Source organism: Enoplosus armatus, chromosome 1 (genome assembly GCF_043641665.1).
Source record: "Enoplosus armatus isolate fEnoArm2 chromosome 1, fEnoArm2.hap1, whole genome shotgun sequence".
Classification (NCBI taxonomy): domain Eukaryota; kingdom Metazoa; phylum Chordata; class Actinopteri; order Centrarchiformes; family Enoplosidae; genus Enoplosus; species Enoplosus armatus.
Genome location: NC_092180.1, coordinates 21,236,891 through 21,256,138, shown reverse-complemented (window position 1 = coordinate 21,256,138; position 19,248 = coordinate 21,236,891). Strand labels below are relative to the sequence as shown.

The 19,248-nt window shown below is 40.6% G+C and overlaps 1 protein-coding gene across 1 annotated transcript in view; it reads right to left on the bottom strand.

Annotated features, from left to right (window-relative positions):
• The window catches only part of LOC139285829 (protein unc-13 homolog C), a 91,534-nt gene that overhangs the window by 35,896 nt on the left and 36,390 nt on the right, over window positions 1–19,248 (bottom strand). The window contains exons 14-19 of the mRNA XM_070906498.1: window positions 18,423–18,579; window positions 17,866–17,934; window positions 10,304–10,393; window positions 9,141–9,269; window positions 3,344–3,477; window positions 982–1,067 (exon numbers count right to left, since the gene is read on the bottom strand). Coding sequence (XP_070762599.1) covers window positions 982–1,067; window positions 3,344–3,477; window positions 9,141–9,269; window positions 10,304–10,393; window positions 17,866–17,934; window positions 18,423–18,579 — 665 coding nt within the window. The remainder of the gene's footprint in view (window positions 1–981; window positions 1,068–3,343; window positions 3,478–9,140; window positions 9,270–10,303; window positions 10,394–17,865; window positions 17,935–18,422; window positions 18,580–19,248) is intronic.

The following is a 19,248-nucleotide window of genomic DNA, read 5'->3' as shown; positions in this document are numbered from 1 at the left end:
ACTTTACACTGAATGAACTGACGCTCTAAATAACTAATGAGTAATTACTGATAGTGGAAGAAGTTGATTGATTATTTTGGTTCATACTAGATTACAGATTGTAAATCCCTTCTTTCATATGGTGCGAAATTCCCTTTTTCATGCTTTTAGCCTGTACACTGCAGGCAATTCTTCTTACTAATTGCATTATACAGTTATAATGTAATACAATATGTCAATACTGTGTTTATTAGGCCATAAAAGGAATACAGAGAAATGACTAGTGCAAACTTAATGGCTGCTGTGTATCCACAATTATGCTAAGTTTTGGGGATACATACTGTTTGACTCACTACTGCCTACCTAAAACTGCCCACTGAAGATAATGGTTGAATTGTAAATCACTTTATACCTTAAATGTCCCACAAAGTAAATAAATTAAGTAAAGTAAGTAAGTAAATTGTCTACACATTTTCCTCTTATCTCATATTGCTTGTGAAAACAATTGGACCACATAGGTACTGCAATACAGAACACACACACACACACACACACACACCATGATTGTGCCATTGGTCATGTGTTTATCTGGATCAAAAGAAGTTCCAGTTTCTCTATAGTGATCAATAGGGAGTGAAATCAGGGAAGTGTAATCGAGAAAGGCAGTAGAGCTGATCACAGCCAGACAATGTCGATAAACAACACTGTGATACCAGCCAATAAACAGCACTCAGAAACAAAAAAGGTATAACACAGTTAACGTTAATCCTCAGTAGTTACACTGGAAACAAACTGCTTATTCAGTGAATAGCTAACATGTAGTTACACATTTAGTGGTGACTTCCCATTATGTTGTGTTGTAAAGTGTGGCCTATTATACTTCACTAACACTCAATCAATCTATATCCTCTCTCATTCACTCCTTTACACACACACACACACACACACACACACACACGGCCTCAAGCAAGAGAGCACTGTCTGATCATCAGCATTACTGACCTTCCATTGCATACTTCATATCCAGGGCAAAGAGGTTCCACGTGATCTCAGCGCTGATCTTGCCCACGCTCAGCTCCTGCGGAAACCTGGTGGAATTGAAACGGAATTCCAATCAGTCTCATTTCTGTATAACGACACGCTCGACTGGGTGGCCTGATGGTTTGGCCCAGCCTGAATCTCTAACAAACGACTTAACAGATGTGCAAGAAGACATGGTTGGTGAATCTCATAATCTAATAATCCTCCCGTCATTTCCAAACTTGGTTGAATTGGGGCGGAATGGTGATGCATGCACGGGGGCTTAAAGACGAGAAAGAAATGCAGGGGAAATGACACAGCAAAGGAGGGGGGGGGTGCCTGGGTATCCTGTTTGGCAAGTCATCTGCTTTTTTGAATGCCTATAGATTTTCAGTCAAAGCTTGAATGTGAGATGTCAATGGTTTAATTATCCGTATCTTCAGACAGTGATGGGAGGACATTTATAGATGACGGGGCCTTGGCCTGAGAAAGGTCAATTTATCAGGAAATGTTTTACTTTTGGTGGAGACTGCCCTGTTTCCAACAACAAACACATTTGTCCAACGATTTCTATTGAAACAGTGATCACTTTTCCCTCCCCACCCTTCGGCACATTATGGAGCAGAGGAACAAACACTGAGGCTCTAAGGCGGATTTGTGCAACTGCAGAAAAAAAAAAACAGAATCCCAGAAACAATTGCTCCCTCTTTCATCTCTATCACTCTCAGAATCTTTCTCTCAACCCTGATTATTCTTCAGTCTCGCCATGCACCCACGTGGTGTACTGTAGGCGAGGCACACAATGAAAACTCTTCATGGCAAAAATGAATGTAACATGTGCAGCTACTGTGCATGCCTGTAGATGGTTTACAATCTGCTTCTATGTTGTGAAATAAATGATGTTATGTGGTTTACAATCTGCATGATGAGTATTTCAGGAAATAATCTTTAAAGCTCCTTAGCCTTTACACTTTTAAAAACAGCTGCAGCATCCAATTTTATGTTTCCAATCATAAAATAAATGCAGATCTGTCTATTGGTTAGATTCCCGAGTAAATATTCTCAGCACAGAGAAAAAGGCTACATTTTCTTTCTCCTCTGGCAGTGGCGCCCATTATCTAAAGGCAACAAGTCCACTCCTGGGTTTATCGTGAAAAAGCACCAAAGTTGCTGTCACTCTGGAACTTGACCAGGGGAATGTGGAGGAAATGGGCATGAATATTGCAAATCTATCATTAGACAGTGTAGGAGAGAAAGCTCAGGGCATAAACAGAGTCTTAATAAGCATCGTAAATCTGCAAGAGGAAGGAGAAAAGAAAAAAAGGGGGAGGCGGGAATGTGAGAGGATATGTATGGGTGAGACAGAAAGGGAGAAATATGCTTAATCTTATTTCTTCCTGGGGCGAGCTCAACTCCGTTTTCTTCAGGTTGTGTAATCTATTTGAGTTTATTAACCAAATCAGCGGACGGACACAAATACAAACGTCCTGCACCTCCCACAACACCATCACCACAACCAGCCCTCTATCCCTTTTTCCCACAAACAAATCTCTCATCTGTTATATAATTCAGCAACACTGCGTTGCCATTTTATCCATTCATACTATAGCTCACCATACAAAGAAAGCATTTTTTTACTGCTGGCTTCTCTGGCTGCCTCACAGCCTTCTTGCACAACACTGCGCTCATTCATGTCTCCACAATCAGTAAATACATTTTTCAAATTTGAGCTTGGGTATTTTGTTTTCCCTCACATTCTTCAAAAATTTAAATAATTAATATGAGATTATACTACTCCTCATCTATTTAATCCTGTGTGGTGAATAATGAAGCTCGAATTGGCCTTAATTAAGCCAAATAAATAAATAAATAAATAAAGACAGTAAAACAAAAAAGTGCATATTTAATCAGCATGGTCCTTATTAAAGACTCAAACAATAGCTCATCAGCTAGTTATCCATTTTTTTTACAATATCTCAAACACTTCCTTGAACCTACACAAATAAATGTAAACATCAAGTCAACCACATCTATGTCCTTTTGGTCACAAATGGTTGGGCACAAACCATGAAGCATGAAGCTTAGGAGCATGCACTGAAAGCCTCAGCCTCCCGCCTTGTTAAGTGTGTTTTCAATATGGTAATGTAAGCCTTCAGATGTGAATTATGATTACATGCAAATATAATAATGTCAACACAATGTTATACAATAATACATGTGTAATGAGAATAACTAACTGCTCACCGCAAAAGCTGGCATAGCAGCCAATTAAGTCCACTTTGAACATGCATTTGATCAGACTGCTCGGTAAAAAGCATGTATGGTATAATAAAGAAGTACGTACTGGTTAATGACGGGGGTGTAAGCCGTCCGGTCCTCATCAATAACAGATACCATGAGAGTGATGAGTTTTGGCCAGAAGTCCAGGTTCTTTATTGACGGACCCTGTTCCTCACGGGGAATGTCCTGCTTCCGGCTCTGCGGGGAAGGAAATTAGGATGGTGAGAGTCAGAAGACAGTTTGAGTGTGTTGAGGGTGAAGCAGTAGACATGATGATAAGAACATTTGAATTTTGCAAAAATAATAAGTTGTCTGGGATCACAAAGAGAAAGCCAAATGAAGATTTGATGTTGATGTATTTAAAAGACTTTTCAACGTGTTAATATATTCTGTATGGCATGTCATAATATTATCTTGCCTTAATATTATTTATGCAATTGGTATTATACTTGCAGTATTGAAACTGAAAAGAACAAGAAGTGAGGAACAGGAGGTTAGTATTATGGCAGATGTTCACAGTGTAAGGACAATAAAAGTGAAACCATTTAAAAACTCGGCCTGGTTATCAGACTTAATCTGATCATCCAAAACCAGATTCTGAATGTTATAATCCTTAAGTTTTTCATAAATTCAAAGCCAATTTTTGATTCTTATGGTCAGTATTTTCCATCAACAATGTATTTACATTCTGTAATTACTGAATATAGTACTCATTACTGGCGAGGTCTGCCATTGCCACGTGGAATTCAAATTAGAGTCATATGCACGAGTGGTTCACAGGAAAAAAATGATGCATGTATTTCATCCAGCGTTACTGTTTGTAATTTCATTTCATCAATATCATCCTCGCTGTTTACGGTTCTGCTAATGTATTGCTAATGCAAACTGAACCTTTCCTACGGCAGCTAGTTAACAGTGTGTGCTGCAGAAATCTCTCTGGCTTTCCCAGGGAGAAAGGGGTTGAATCTAAAACCTCACACTGACTCTACCATCTGTTCACCACACACTGAGTGCAACCACACTGATCTCCAGTCAGCAAGTAACTGTCACAGTCTTTCACACTGCCATGAACAGGTTCCACAGAAAACATAGAGCCGAGGGCACATACCGGAACAAAACTCAGCCATACTGACAGATCTGTATCATACACAGATACGATTACATACAAACACACCCACACTTATGCACACTGACAATGACAAATATAATCTATGACTGTGGACTATGGGGACATACACTCCCAAGAGGACACAATAACTCTCATGTGTGTATGTGAGTTAAACTAAATGTATTTTTATGAAAAGAACATTGTGTTGAAAATAAAACATTTCAAATCAGTTATTGAATAATTTAGGTTGAATTATATAACAACCTTAAGCGTATTGACTTTAGTGCAACACACAGAGAAGACTTTGTAGTGAGAGCTGGGGAGATGAAAATGCAACATTTATCCATTTATCATCAATACAATCCTAAGAATCCTACAATAATCACCTTGTGTCTGATGATGTTGATTCTTGTTTGAAATAACTGGTTCATGCAAGGCATGTAAAACCGTGGCATGTCCTGCAGACGTTGCAGCTGGAGGAGCTACAGAATTTAATTTCGCAGGAACAAGAGGCACAGATAGGGCTTACAGCTGATTCTGTGTCAGTCGATCATGTCAACCCAGGGTTCACTACTTTAATCATTTGGGTTTGGGGCTGCAAAAGTTAAGTCTATCATCTTATGTGCCATAGTCATGAAAACAGATTACTACTCATTCCATGGGAGGCTACATCCCAGGCATTATATTGATCAAAGGCTCATGAATTTCTTATTTGCATATTCACTTATGTTTGCTACGTAGCAAGACATGAAAAATGCCCTGGTTTCCAATGTGAATGCAATCTGAGCTTTAAATGAACAGAATATTAACTCAAAGACTGTGTTAGGACTTACAATTTAAGATGGAAGCATGTTAACCTGAATTCACATGTACCCAAAAGTGTAAAGCATCCACAATATGCGCTACTAGAACTGGGAAAGAATGGCTGAGAGGTAAAACAACATTAGTCAGTGTCCTCATAAATTCAGGCAAGCAGCTCCAAAGACACATTTGCTGGGTCCATTAATCTTGAAATTCTAAAAATCGAGAGGTTAACAACTGATTACCAGTGAAAAGAAAATGAGTTTGGACCAAAGCTGTGAGAAATAGACCTGCAAACCATCAGGGGGAGAGATGCTACAACATGCAGCAAGGTACATTTCTGTTAAATAGGAGGCATGAATAATCAAACAAATATCTCTGCAGGAGGTGAGTCAGCTATGCAAAACCTGTCTGTGCGTGTATCTTTGTGTGTGTGTGTGTGTGTGCGCATGCACACCTGTATGCATGTGTGAAGGACACTGAAGGTTGCCATCCCCTCTAAATTGGATGCAGTATGCATCGCACTCAAATGTAGTGTAGAATCCCTTTGCTCATCTGTATTCACCTCAAGTAGGTCCAAACACATTGTTAAAGGTGATTAAGTAGCCTGCTGTCTTTTTACAGTTAACAACACACCCATGGGCTTCACTCTCGGCTCCACTGGGAGGTGAATACTGTACTGAACTAAGAGCGCAGTGTAGTTTCTCACTACTTCCAGTGCACGGGGTGGTGGGGGCACTAGCAGAAATATTCATAGCAGTGTATCACTCCTCGAGGGTAGCTAGTGGTTTATGTTTATTGTTTAGCACTTTCAGTCCCTGTGTGGGAGAAATCAGCATTAGCATACAACTGGCTCCTCATCAATTCTCACAATGTGACACAAATTACAGAGTCCCTGATTGAAGGGTGTTCTCGGATGAATGTGATCAAATTCCGTGGGTGGCTCTGAAACTGCATTTTAAGGCGCAGTGAGAATACTTTGTATATGTACAGTTTGTATGTATGGAAAAAAAATCACCCAAAGACACACATTCTGAAAACAAACGTCGTCTTCAAACACAGTTATATGGACCATGTGGGTATTGTTGGCAAATATGCGATGATGTCGGTGAGGGAGTTACTTATCTAATCAATTTGAATTGCTTGCTCAGTAACAAGTGGAGGAGTCCTCTAGCTTATAGGCACATTGCACGCCTTTCAACGATCACCAGCCTCCCTCTTCAAAATCAGATTGCTTCTGTTCATCTGTCTGCTTATGCATTAATATTTACATAATGCATAAGCATGTGTGCATTTCATAGATGCATGTGCATGTTACCAGGCATTTCTGGTATGTGCTCCATCATTGCCGTTCCACATTCCGTCACAGTGGTTCAGCCAGAAAGACACTTATTGTTTTTCCTTTCGCCCTTGTCCACGATTCCTTTGCCCTCTTTCCATTTCCCCTTCGTCTTGCTCTTCAAAATCCTCCCCTTCCTGCCAGGATTTAAGGAACTGTTAAGCTAGATTCCCCCTGCCCCTCCCCCCCGCAGTCATTTTACGCCCAGGCAGAAGCAAAGAGCTTTGTTGTTATGTTATGCAAGATGCCTGGTTGAGGCTGGGATATTTCACTGCCTGCCTGGCCACTGTGTCAGCGCTCGTGTCGCCGCACTCAGTCACTGTTAGCAACTGGAGAATTGGGGTCTGTAATGTTCTCTCCGCTGAGTCAAAGGCTACCTAGTGTATGGGAACATAATAATTTATAGTCACGGTGAGATTTGCTTTGGGGTGAAGCTGATGTCTTTTTCGTCTGCCGAGGAGGAAACATTGATGCAGAGGCTGTCAGTTGTGAAACTGTGGTGGACGAAGATGTAATTAGTGAAAGAGTCTATCTCTCCAGCTTGGTAATTGCTTACAACCCCTCAGGCTGTTTAAACAAAGGAAGCTTATTATTCAACTTTTGAGCGGATTGCACCCATTATCTTAAAAGACATTATCTTCTGTGGTGTGGAGGCCATTCTCCTTGGGAAGTAAACCGTAAAATAATCGGACGGAGCTGCCTGTTGCATGATTATTTACTCAGGCCAAAGCAAGTAAACTAGCACATGGAATTCTTCATGTGTTCGGAGAAGCAAACCAGTACTGACGACTGGGTGATGCCTTTTTTTTCTTGAAAATGCAATTAAGGGAGTCTGTGAGTTCTTAATATGAGAACATGCCTCCAGCTGCACATGACACGCTAGTGATACATTCTTACATGAGGACGCAATATGCTTTAATGCCAGTTTATCGTCCGCGTTCAAACTTATTTTTGGTGCTCATACATTATCTATAAGGACATTTGAGAGCCAAAAGAGTCCTAAAAAGATGAGATGGTGATTTGCATCAGGAGAGTGCTGCCTGATGCTTGGCTGCTTTTATATGGCTCTGTGACGCTTTCTGAGAAGGTTGAAAGTCCTTCATGCAAAGTTTGCAATAGACACGGTGTACATTTTTATTGTCAGGTAAATGTCAGTCATGATGTACAGCCTATTGATTTCCAGCCATGCTGGATTGAATTTATATTGACACACATCAACACAAAGCACACTAAAGCCGAAAGGGAAGGCGTGATGTCAGCTTTACGACAGGCTGAAGGTGATAAAGTCATGAGGTGAGAGAGGGGAGAAAATTTAAGAATGAGTGTTTTTACCTCAAATTGGTGACAAATGACGTAGGAGTTGCGCTGAAGTAATAACTGTATTCCATATTAATGACTTTTTATAAAACTACCAGAAATTAAGGGCAGATTTTTCAGGTATTCTCCTACATGAATTTAAGCAAGCTACATCACCAAGCTGGCAATGGTGCAAGTTCATCAAGACTCCATTATGTGTCATGTATGTGGTTAGTGTTACCTATCTGCCTGGCTAATCATCAGATACTGAGTAGTAGAGTTTGTAGATTAAATGTGATTGCAGAAATCAGCAGAGAGGGTTTGTTGTACTCTCATTAAAGCTTAGAAGCTATTAGCTTGCAGTGTGTTTACTCATCAAATCAACATTCAGAAATGCAGAAAGTATTACCAAAGAACCTTCACAATAACAATAAACACGCACTGTGTACTATCCATAAAAATACAAATCATTTTACTAGAAATTGTCTTTTTTATAATATCTTGTTGAGTGTTTGTTTACTCTGGATGGGCCAGTAGTGGGCTGGGTTATGGCTATCAAGCCCAGGGAAGCCATAACAACAACAGCCATAATGAAAGACGCAAAAGAACACTAAACAGACAATCCCGTACTAAAACAGGGGCAAACAAATGTATTTTTACAATTGCAGTTTGCATTGATGTTCAGCATTTCAACAATCTTTGTAACATGAACAAATGTTGATTGCACCATCTAGGCAATGTTTTTAAGCTAAAAAGTGCCTCAGGATGAATGATAAGCACTGGGACAGGATTTCGACCAACTAACTAAGACAAAACCCTCGAAGCAGAGTTTGCCGTCCTGTGCTTTCTTGTTAGAAAGACACAATGCCTATCTGTTTGCTGGTGTGTTTAGGAAGGAGGTGGAGAAGAAAGTGATAGGGTCGAAGGTTTTAATCGACTGACGGCACGGCTGAAGAAGGCGATGATTCAGATTTTGAACAGCATGCACTGGGTCCGGCACCAGAACCATGGAGCAGGCCTTATTTTGATTAGACTCTAACATTATCCACACCTTATTACCTGGCCCCTGACGCCCTTCTTATTCTTTTTGAGACAAATGCATGCATGCACAACTATACTAGTACAGCAACTCTTCATGCTCAAACTGTATTTTAGCAAGTCATGTTTGCGTATGACTTGACTAGACTTTGGGGTTTCAGAATACATGTTGTTGTGGAGAATCTATATGTGTGCCTGTGCAGTAGTAGAGGCCTGACCTTAATGAGCTTGAAAAGGTTGATTAGTAGTGACAGTCGGAAGGATCTGGAAGCTGTTTACCTGGTCGAGGAGTTGGTTGTACAGTTCATGACAGTTATCAAAAATGTATTTGTATGTGGAGTCCAGGCACGCTTTCACACAGTCCTTCACCACCATACTGGCTCTTGGTGGACTCTGGAGCTCTTGTACCTGAACACACACAAATACACACCCATTATTAAAATGTATGCTTTCAGTTCTCCTGGGTCTCATAGTAGTTTATACTATATGAAAACTATATATGATGTAAGCAACACAAATCACTGACAGTCTTAAATGCATTTCTATGTACAGCACCATCCATCAGTGGAGTGATAACGTAATGAGATCATATTAAATGTTTGAAATATTAATCCAAGGATATCACTTCCTTGTGGAAAAAAGGGACCATCTTACATTTATTATGTATGTCAGAAGTGACACGTGGCCAGAATGGCATTTAGGTGTGTTTGCAGTATATCGTATAGTAACACTGTGTGTGTGAGTAGCAGTGTGTATAGCTCACATGGCACAGAGTGAAAGCTTTGATAACCTGAAGTGACAGTTTTCATTCCTTTGCTCACAGCTGCCATCTTAGCTATGCCTCAGTGCTCCAGTCCTGTACCCCCACTCCCGCCAAAAGAGAGCTGAATGGAGCTGAGCTTCTCATATAGTGGAGGACAAGTTGAGACAAGGCATATTGTTGGGGGAGAGGAAACCGAGCTGGAAGCATTTTAAACATAGAGGCTAACTGTAGTACGCAGGTCAACACACATTACACAAACACTGCCCCATTGCTTCAGCCTGCAGTCAAGAAACTGTGCAACAACAAATCATTTGGATTTGAATGTTCAGTGGTGTTGAGTGGGACAGGTTTTCAGGAATTATGAGTTTGAACTGATTTCACCTAAATGAAACGTGCCTGAAATCAATCTGAGTTTATGTTTATAATTGAATGTTGGGGGATTTTACAGCCATGACCAGTATTAAAGGAGTCTCAGTCACTCAGTCAAGGGCAGAACACTATTTTAGACATCTACAAAGGTTAATTAGAGTTGTGCTCCATGGTCATTACAATGTTTATGATTCTTTCAATTTCTCTTAAACTGGGTACCATGCTACCCCATCGCCCTTCAAATTGTGCCCCTCCCATTCAACCTACAAACTCTCTCTCTCACACACACACGCAGGCACACACAAGCTACCTTCATCCTGAAGAAGGTGATGCTGGTCAGCAGATCAACAGTGGACTTCAGATCTTGGAGACGCTCTGGGTTTCCAGCAGGGAAATTATCCTGGAATAAGAGAGAGAGAGAGGAAAATAACATGAGGAGAGAGGACATCTTGTTGAAAGCAGCCTTTTAACGTCACACACCCCCACCCACCACATCACATCGCTTAGGCCAAAACATTGAAATTGATTACAGAGCAACGCCCAGCAATCATAACGAAATGACTGTCTGTCTAATCGTTTAGTGGACAAGGGAGGTCTCTGCTGATGAAAACCTCTATTTCGGGGCCATGAAGTCATCAGGCAGTGCAGAGCACCGTGACGGGGAGCATATAAAGCCCTGACAGCCCTGAGGAAAGGCATCGCTGCCCCATACATTATCCTACTTCTCCTCACTCACTCAGCGCTTTGCCTCAAATTTAGCCTGTTTTCTTTCCCTCCTGTACCTGTCGATAAATGAACATTCAGCATTCAGCATTCAGGAAATAAAGCCACATTTTCATAGCAGCCCGGAGGCTTGACAGCAACAAGCACAGGAGAGGTCTATCTGAGATCAAGGCCGATCAGCAGAAGCAAAACTCGCCTGACATCTTTTGGACGTGAGCAGCATAGAGGTTTTATAGCGGGTTGATAAATGATTCAACATGACCAAAGAAAAAGCAAAATAAGTGTTCAACACAACCCGGAAACTGGTCTCAAAAAACAAGCAACAGAGTGGAAAGAAATGTGGATGGTGTGTAACTGCTTTACAGACAGTCAGCTGTCCACAGAGAGCGTACAGTGTATCTCTCTAGATCCATGATTAATAGGAGCAGTCTGGTTTAAAGGTCCCCAATAAAGATAGAATAAACAGCCTCCAGGCAAACAAGCTTGACACACATCCTGCGCAAGCAAATGTGGACCAGTTATGCTATATTTGGCTGCTGATGGGGAAAAAAAGAAAAGAAAATCAGTTTTGAGCTGTTTTTTTTGCCTCAGACAAAATGCAGTTTGCATCACTGCTTTCTATATGAACAATATCGTTGTATTAGTATTTCATCATTTGTTTCAGATTGTATTCAGTTTTAAATTTTAAAGTGTGATTTAAGAAGCTCAATCATCCTGTCTCCTGTCAATATATATTCTTCAAGCATTTTCTTGCAGCTACTGTTCTACCTGTCTCGTTCACAGCATGGAGCCCATGAGTGCCATCACTCACTGCCCTTTCTCTCTCTGCTGACACTGAAATTTCTTTTACAATAACCTCACGTATATGTAGCCTTCAGACGCAAGAGAAACCATTAGTCCCTTTGAAACATGGATTATATAGCTTCCAACCTTGAATGTTGCCTTCTATCCCCTGAAATCGCTGTGCTGAAACAGTCGTAACAACCGTTCAAAATGTGTTTTATCTGTTTATTTTGGGGTGCAGGAATGGCAACTGTTTTAGAGTGAAAGCATTTAAGACTGCAATGTGATTTTGTTGCTAAAAGTCACTCTGAAAAATAAAGATAGCTAATCCACTAAAGCCCCTGCATTCCTCAAGTAATGTCAAACTAATCTGTGCTTTCCTGCTTTTCCAATAGAGGCATTAACACCTTTATCTAGGGGAGGAAAATCACCCATGAAAGAGCTGAAATGGCACATAAAAAACTGTGCAATTTTCACTACAACCAGTCTGCCCTTCAGTGATAGTGGAACTCTGATCCATGGAGTCGACTCGGTCTTGAAATGAAATGATTTGTTCAAATTGCAAAGACAATAAAATCTTATATCATATTCTCTGCTATATTTAAATGGGGAAAAATGCTTCACAGTGTAGCATTTCAAATCTGTTAATTAGCTGATTCTCTGACATCAAAAGGTAAGCTAGCTGTGTAATTATGGTGACTGAAATCAAGAAAAGTCAAGTGCTCATTGACACTCATTATGGTTGCTGCAAAGAAGGTAGGTGGGTTTCCTCACAAACATCAAAATGTCTACATACAAAATGTTATGATCTCAGCTACCAATTTAATTTGATATTTGACAACCTGTTTTGATTGCAGATGGCAAGGGTGCACAAAAACACATTCATTATTGACTGCATCTGTGTAAAGCAAGGAGCAACTGAATGGGGTTTATCCAAAGCACAGCTTCAGGCAGGGAAACCCAGTTTGGGATGCTTAAATAGCTTTAAAATATAGCATGTACTTGTGAACCGGTAAAGCATTACTTTTCAAACACAAGAAACTGTGAATTTTAATTCAGCATCTCACTATTGCTGACCCACATACAAAGCTGATTAATCCTTTCACAGTTGCTGATGTTTAATGCAGATATTCTTTTTCTGTAGCGACACTGATCTCAACGTTCAGTCTTTCTAAAAGCAGTGACAGTGCAGTCAAGAAGAACTTTGTCTACCTCTAACAGCCACTTTGTCTCTTTACACAAAAAGAAACTCCAACTTCATCAGCAGAAAAACAAAGGGAAGAGCAACAGATTTATTGCCCAGAAGCAAGCAAGCATACTAAAAGAAGCAAAGCATCCATCTCTGAGCCAAAAGTGGAGACAACATCAGCACTGCCTTCCAAAGATGACAGAAAGTCCATTATGAGATGGAACGAGGAGTGAGTGATGCTGATGAGCTTTTAGTTCTTTGTCTTTGTTCTGGTCTACATTGAATATTATGCTGGGTCAGTGCCACTGAGAGCAAAAACTCAACAGTGACTGTTCGTCATCAAAATAAAAAAAGATCAGCACATGTATACAATAGACTGTACAGCTTCATCGAGTAATAGGTCTCTTTATGTGATGAAACATTGGGTTGAAGGTTGAGACCAGACTGGATGATCGTAACTGTTGTGTTTATTCAGCTCTTTGCAGATTAGAGAGGCAGCATGATGGCTAAAAGAGTTCCTGGTCAAACACCAGGCAACAAGTGGAGCGAGTGCAGGTAATCATGTGGAAAAAGAGATCAAAAGCAGTCATGCACTGACGGGCAGTGGACCTCAAACTGCCACAGGAACACTGCACTGGTCACCCTGCACATGAAGGCATATGCCACACAGTGTGTGTGTGTGTGTGTGTGTGTGTGTGTGTGTGTGTGTGCTCTGGGATATAAGGCTGAGGCTGAGGTTTAGACATAATACAACATCATGTTCTATATCTATATATAATACATACATATACATATATACATACATATAAATAAATAAATAAATAAATATATATACATATATTTTTCCTTGTTGTTAGTTTAGGAGCAGAGCTTCACACATTTGTGACTTTGTTCTGTGCCCTTTCAATAACTTTTTACAACCCCCCCCCTCACCAGAGTTGGCACAGAGGTGTCTTATCTTCTGCACTCTGTGAAAGGTGATACGAGCTTGTCTCTTGTGCTTGGTTTTTTACATTGTCTGTCATAAATTTCAAAGGGCTAGCTCTGGATTATGCAGGTTTTGCTCTGGCAAAGAACAAGATTATCCCAAATACCTGCAACTATGCAGATGCAGCTTTCTTCTGTAAACATTTTCTTCCTCCAGAAACTCGAAAATGATATTTGTGTCAGTATGACTGGGGCTGGTTGTGTGCATCTGTAGCAAGTATATCTTGCCAGTGCTATAGAGCAACCTTGTGGATATTATCCCAAAAGTACACTTTTTTTGTTAATGTGATGCTCTATCAGCTCCATTAACAGCTGAATGTTACAAAATATGACACAATGCTGCTGTAGAGAGCTACAGGTACAGTATGGATCAACTATTTTACTCCCTATGTTCTTTTTACTGGAGGAGACAGCAGGAACTACTGCACCATAGAAAGCAACAAACCAGTTGTTTGCATTAAGTAACATTTTCTCTCAAGGCCTACTGTAGTGCTGCAATCCTGAATAGCGCACAGCTCCCAGGGGTGCTTGCTGAACAAACATCACTTTATATCAAACTGTCCAAACTAAGCCAACAGCCCAAATCCCTCGCAGCATGCTCTGAATGCCGAGATTCTATGTTCGACCCATAGAAACCTGTAAATCCCAGCTGGGACACAACTGGCTACACAAGGCGTCACCGTGTATCAAGGCTGTTAGAATAAAGTTTGAAAGGAAGAAATGCATATGTAGCAAAATGTAGAGTGGCAGCTGCACACCGGGTCCCCCTCTGCTGATTCAAGCCCTCGGTTTTACAAAAGCAAACTCAATCTCCCTCAGAATGTCATTATAGGGAAATCCATATGGTGAACGGGCGGGGCAGCCAGATCTGAATCTTATTACTGTCCAATAGTGGCAGGTCGGCTCTGTGGGACAGCTTCAGGAAGTGAGAGAATGAATGAGAGTGTGAACGGTGCATGGATGTGTGTGTGTGTGTGTGAGTGTGTGTGTGTGTGTGTGTGTGCGGGAACCACTGGTCTGTGGCAGGCTTGACAAGAGACCAGCAGGGCAGTGCTGGCAGGTGAAGCCAATGTGATATTCTGTGACTGCTCTCAGTGAACGTGTCATTGCCAGACAGCCAGGCCATCTGAAAATAAAAGAGGCCATCTCTCCTTCACTTAACCCTCCCTTCTCCTCTGTCGCCCACCCACCACCATGCCGCCTTTCATTCTTCATCTGTTTCCTCTCCTCTCCACTCTTTCCAAATCCATCTCTCTTTCACTCCAACTCTCTCCCTCTTTGTCCAAATCCCTCCATCTCCTCCAACTCACTGTCTGTGTGTTTCATCTACCTCTTTTTTCCAAATCCTTCTTTATCCCTCCCTCACTATTTGCAACTTCATTCTCTTGTCTCCCTAAAGTCCTCCTCTCTCTTTCTTGCTATTTACTTGCTGTCCTTCTGTCATCCCCTCTTTTTCTCGCCTTTGAAGGCAGACAGCAGGATCAGGGTGTGTCTCTGTAATCACACGTAGCTTCACACACAGTGAGCCGTGGCAAAGAACAGGGGAACTAAAGCAATCACCCACTCAGCGACACATTGCCTTTTGTGTCCCATTAAAAGTGGAAGGGTCATATTTCAGTTACAGTTCACTGTATAATGCCACCAGCTGGGGAGAAGTATATGTGTGTGTGTGTGTGTGTGTGTGTGTGGCTGCTCAGGTGCATATCAGTCAAACAGCAGAGTGGATCTCTGCACATTTGGGAGAGCGTGTGCAAGAGAGAAGTGGGTTTGTGTGTCCATGTATGTGAGTGCACGTGCATGGATGTACATGTGCGTGTACAGTATCACACAAATCAGTGTGTGATGGCGTTTGTGGTGGTGTGGGGTGTCTAACAGGATTAGCTCTTCTGGGATTGTCACGTACTGTATGTCAGGATTTCAATCTGCCTGAGTACAATATCGGGCGCCTTTAGTGACCTGTGACTGGTCAATCTCTGGCGATCAGAGATGAATTTCTGATTGACAGATCACCCAAACCTTATGTTTGATTGGCACCTTTCATCATATATTTTGGGTTAGAGTAGGATAATAATGTTTTTGATTGTTTTTTTTAATTAATTATTTGTTCATTAGGGGGCCCATTTTATAAAGTGTGCAGGGCTGAGGGTGGTACTTTTCTTCATTTTAACTGTATATTTTTTCAATATATTCAATATTGCTTTTTAGGTATATTTTATTTTGGTTTACTGCATTTAAGTGGTTTTTTACAAAACAAAATCTCTCCACGGACACATACAACATGTAGCCCACTGAGGCATGATATGGTGACAGGCAGCAACATCAAACACATACACGGTGTAGATGTAACAGGTCAACCAGAAAATTCTCTATATGCAGCAGCAAAGTGAAGCTTGCTAACAGACGTCGCCTGCTGCTCATCATTCAGTGACAATCACCAAACAAACGACCATGAAGAATGAACCTATATCATACAACGAATAAGTGTGACCGAGTCAGTGGGGGATCTGTTTCCCCAGCATGTATGTAAGTGGGGGCGGACAAACTATCAGAAACACATTTCACTATAATGTGGCCCATTTCAACACTACCACTAACTTAGACTTCGAAATTGACAACACCTCTTTAACACAGTATCAACAAAACATGTCATTTGACAAATTTTTCAAAAAAATGTAGTCAAATAACCCTAATGATTATGTATAGTTATCAGCTACTGGCTATTCCTATGGGCTATCTTGCCTCATTGTAGAGTTAAAATGTTCCTCTCTCTCTCCACTCCCCTCTGTGCACCACCTAGACTTTTGCTGCAGTATGTATGTAGCTATGTTAAGTAGCTAGCAGTTAATGATGAAGCCCCTGACTTTGGATACTGCAGCTTAACCACAAGCCAAATATGAGGTGTGCCTCTTAAGTTAAATAAAACATGCACAGCGGGAGGAAAACATGATGGTCTTATCAATGTAGCTGTTACGTATTCCTTTTTAATACATATCAGTATTAGCCAACATCAAATCAATCAGTAGATGCCATAGCCTACGTAGAGAAACGTGGGAGTACATAGTCTAGTTCACAGATGTTTACAAGGTGTCCAATACCCTAAATCCATGAACCACCATGGCATACAGAGTGCTGGACACTCACAACAGGGTCTATTTATTGGACCATGAGGACCACTATTTCTTGAGATGCTGATGGACCCCTTGACACCGTAGGCTGATTATTGATATTTATGTGCCTGTCTACACCACTGGCTGCTGGAAACTGCAAAGGTATTTCATTTATGATTCAATTCATTTCCAATGAAATCTAAGTCAGTCATTTTTGTTTGTGTTGACCAACAATATATGACATGAGATCTGTATGTGTTTACATGTATCTATCTATCATTTCTGCTTTTCCAAATCACACTTACTATAAGTCTTCCTTCATTACCACAGCATAAACCCACAAAATCTTCAAAGCCATGTACTTTAAGTTTATACTTAATGCTAATACTATGGGAACATGAGTGTGGCACATGTGACATTATCAAATGCCATTGGCCCTGTTTACACCTGGCATTAAAATTCACCCAGACCACCTCCGAATCTGGTCTGAGTGTTTGGATCTCAATGCATCTAAGTACAGGTGCATTCACACCTGGTATTAGAGATTCTTGGTATGACATCAACACATCTAGAATGCCATTTACCCTGTCTTAATCCTGATGTTTAATATATCACCGTTACACCTGGAATTAAAGTGCATCCTGTTTGATTACAAATAAGGCAAACAGGCATAAAATACAGACTGAACTGTATCCAAGGAAGAAGAGAATCCAGTCAATAACCTTGAGTGTAAATTGATTGCTGCTCCAAGTCAGATATAGTAAGCACACAGTGTACTGTCGACAGAGTTGAATCAACCTGAAGCCTATATCAAATCAAGCAGGTGGCAGGTAGCTTAGACGGCAACATGTCTGTCAAAAGTACAGTCAGTTTTAAATTATGTAAATACCAACCACAGCATTCACAGAAAGGAAAAGGAATTGTTCAGTGAAAATATAGTCTATCTATATAATATTATTGTGGAATTTTAACAGCAAATTGTAAAAATGATTCTTCTTTTGAAGTGACAAAAGTCAAAGAGACCGACATGAACATGATTTCAGGTAACAAACACACCACATGAAAATGTAAGTACATACATACCCGATATTTAGAGAGATCGATCCTTAGTGAGTTATGCAGCTGGTCCAGTAATTTGACAAATTTCTCCCGCTGTCAGGAAGAGAATTACATAATTCAGTTCAGAGTGCCACCACACCCAAAGCATTGTGTCTAAAAATTTACAACACTGCATGGTTGGAAGCATTGCTATGGCCTGCAGTGATTCATTTCTACTTCCTGGAACAAAATTTAGTGGTTCAGCTATATTGCCAGACTCGGCTTTCAGCCTGGAAATATTATTTATTGCTTTACAACATTAGATTTTTAAAAGTTAAATCGGAAAGCACTGGCAACCTCTGAGATTTTGTTGATTTCAAGTGCACAACTTGCTTTAGACAAGTAACTCCAAATGAGAATGATGACAAAAAAGTAGTGATGATCAGGGTTTCAATATCAGACTATAAGACAGCAATAGATGTTACTTAAGTCTAACTGGAGACCATAGATACCTCACACATTCATTTAGTACTATTTTACTTTATACCATTGCTGTTATGTCTGTGGATGTCAGACTGCAAAACAATAACAGGTGCGCTTACCCCAAAGTTAGATGCAGCAAATCGGTCAGAAGCGGAGGCAGTGGTTGTGGTGGTGGTGGTGGTGTGGGCGAAGTAGGCATTGATATTAGCAAGCAGGTTGCTCATCACTGCTGGCACACCGGGACACATGTATTTGGCGGACAGACAGGAGAAGTGCCTACAGAGGAGAAAAAACTGCTATTATTCTACGCAGCACAAGGGGCCAGTGCTGCAGCCATTTTTGGGCAACATCGAGATAATTTCTCCACCAAAGGATCAATAGACAATCACATGAAAAAAGATTAAACAGTTTGAGACCCCACATCAACAAGACAAGTCCAGACAGAGAAAATGATCAAGCAGCCGACATGCTCTTCAGTAATCCTCAAAATCCACAGTTATAAAGTGCTGAAAAAAACAAAGTTCAGAGTTAAGAAAGCTTTCCCTTGAAATATATAGTTCAAAACATATCCTATACTGCTTCTATCCATTGCTTCGAACTGCAGTAACCACAGTAAAAAAAATAAAAGTGAGCAGACACACTGCAGTACAGTATTTCTTCATTATTTTCACCTTCTAACTGCTGAAGAGAGAACATATTTTTAATGTTCCAAACAATTACATCTGGTGGAAGAGTTAGTGCATAAGTAGTTCACTGCCCTGGTCATGTAGTAAAAAAGTGACTATCTGTAGCAAATGGTGCCATAAATCACAGCTGTATAACCTATACTATTAAGGACATAAGGCTGCAAAGTAATAGATGGAGCAAGTAAGTTTGACAGTAAATCAAGGAATCCTGTGGGGCTGCGATACAATCCAGAGGAACAGAAGAGAGACATATAAATGT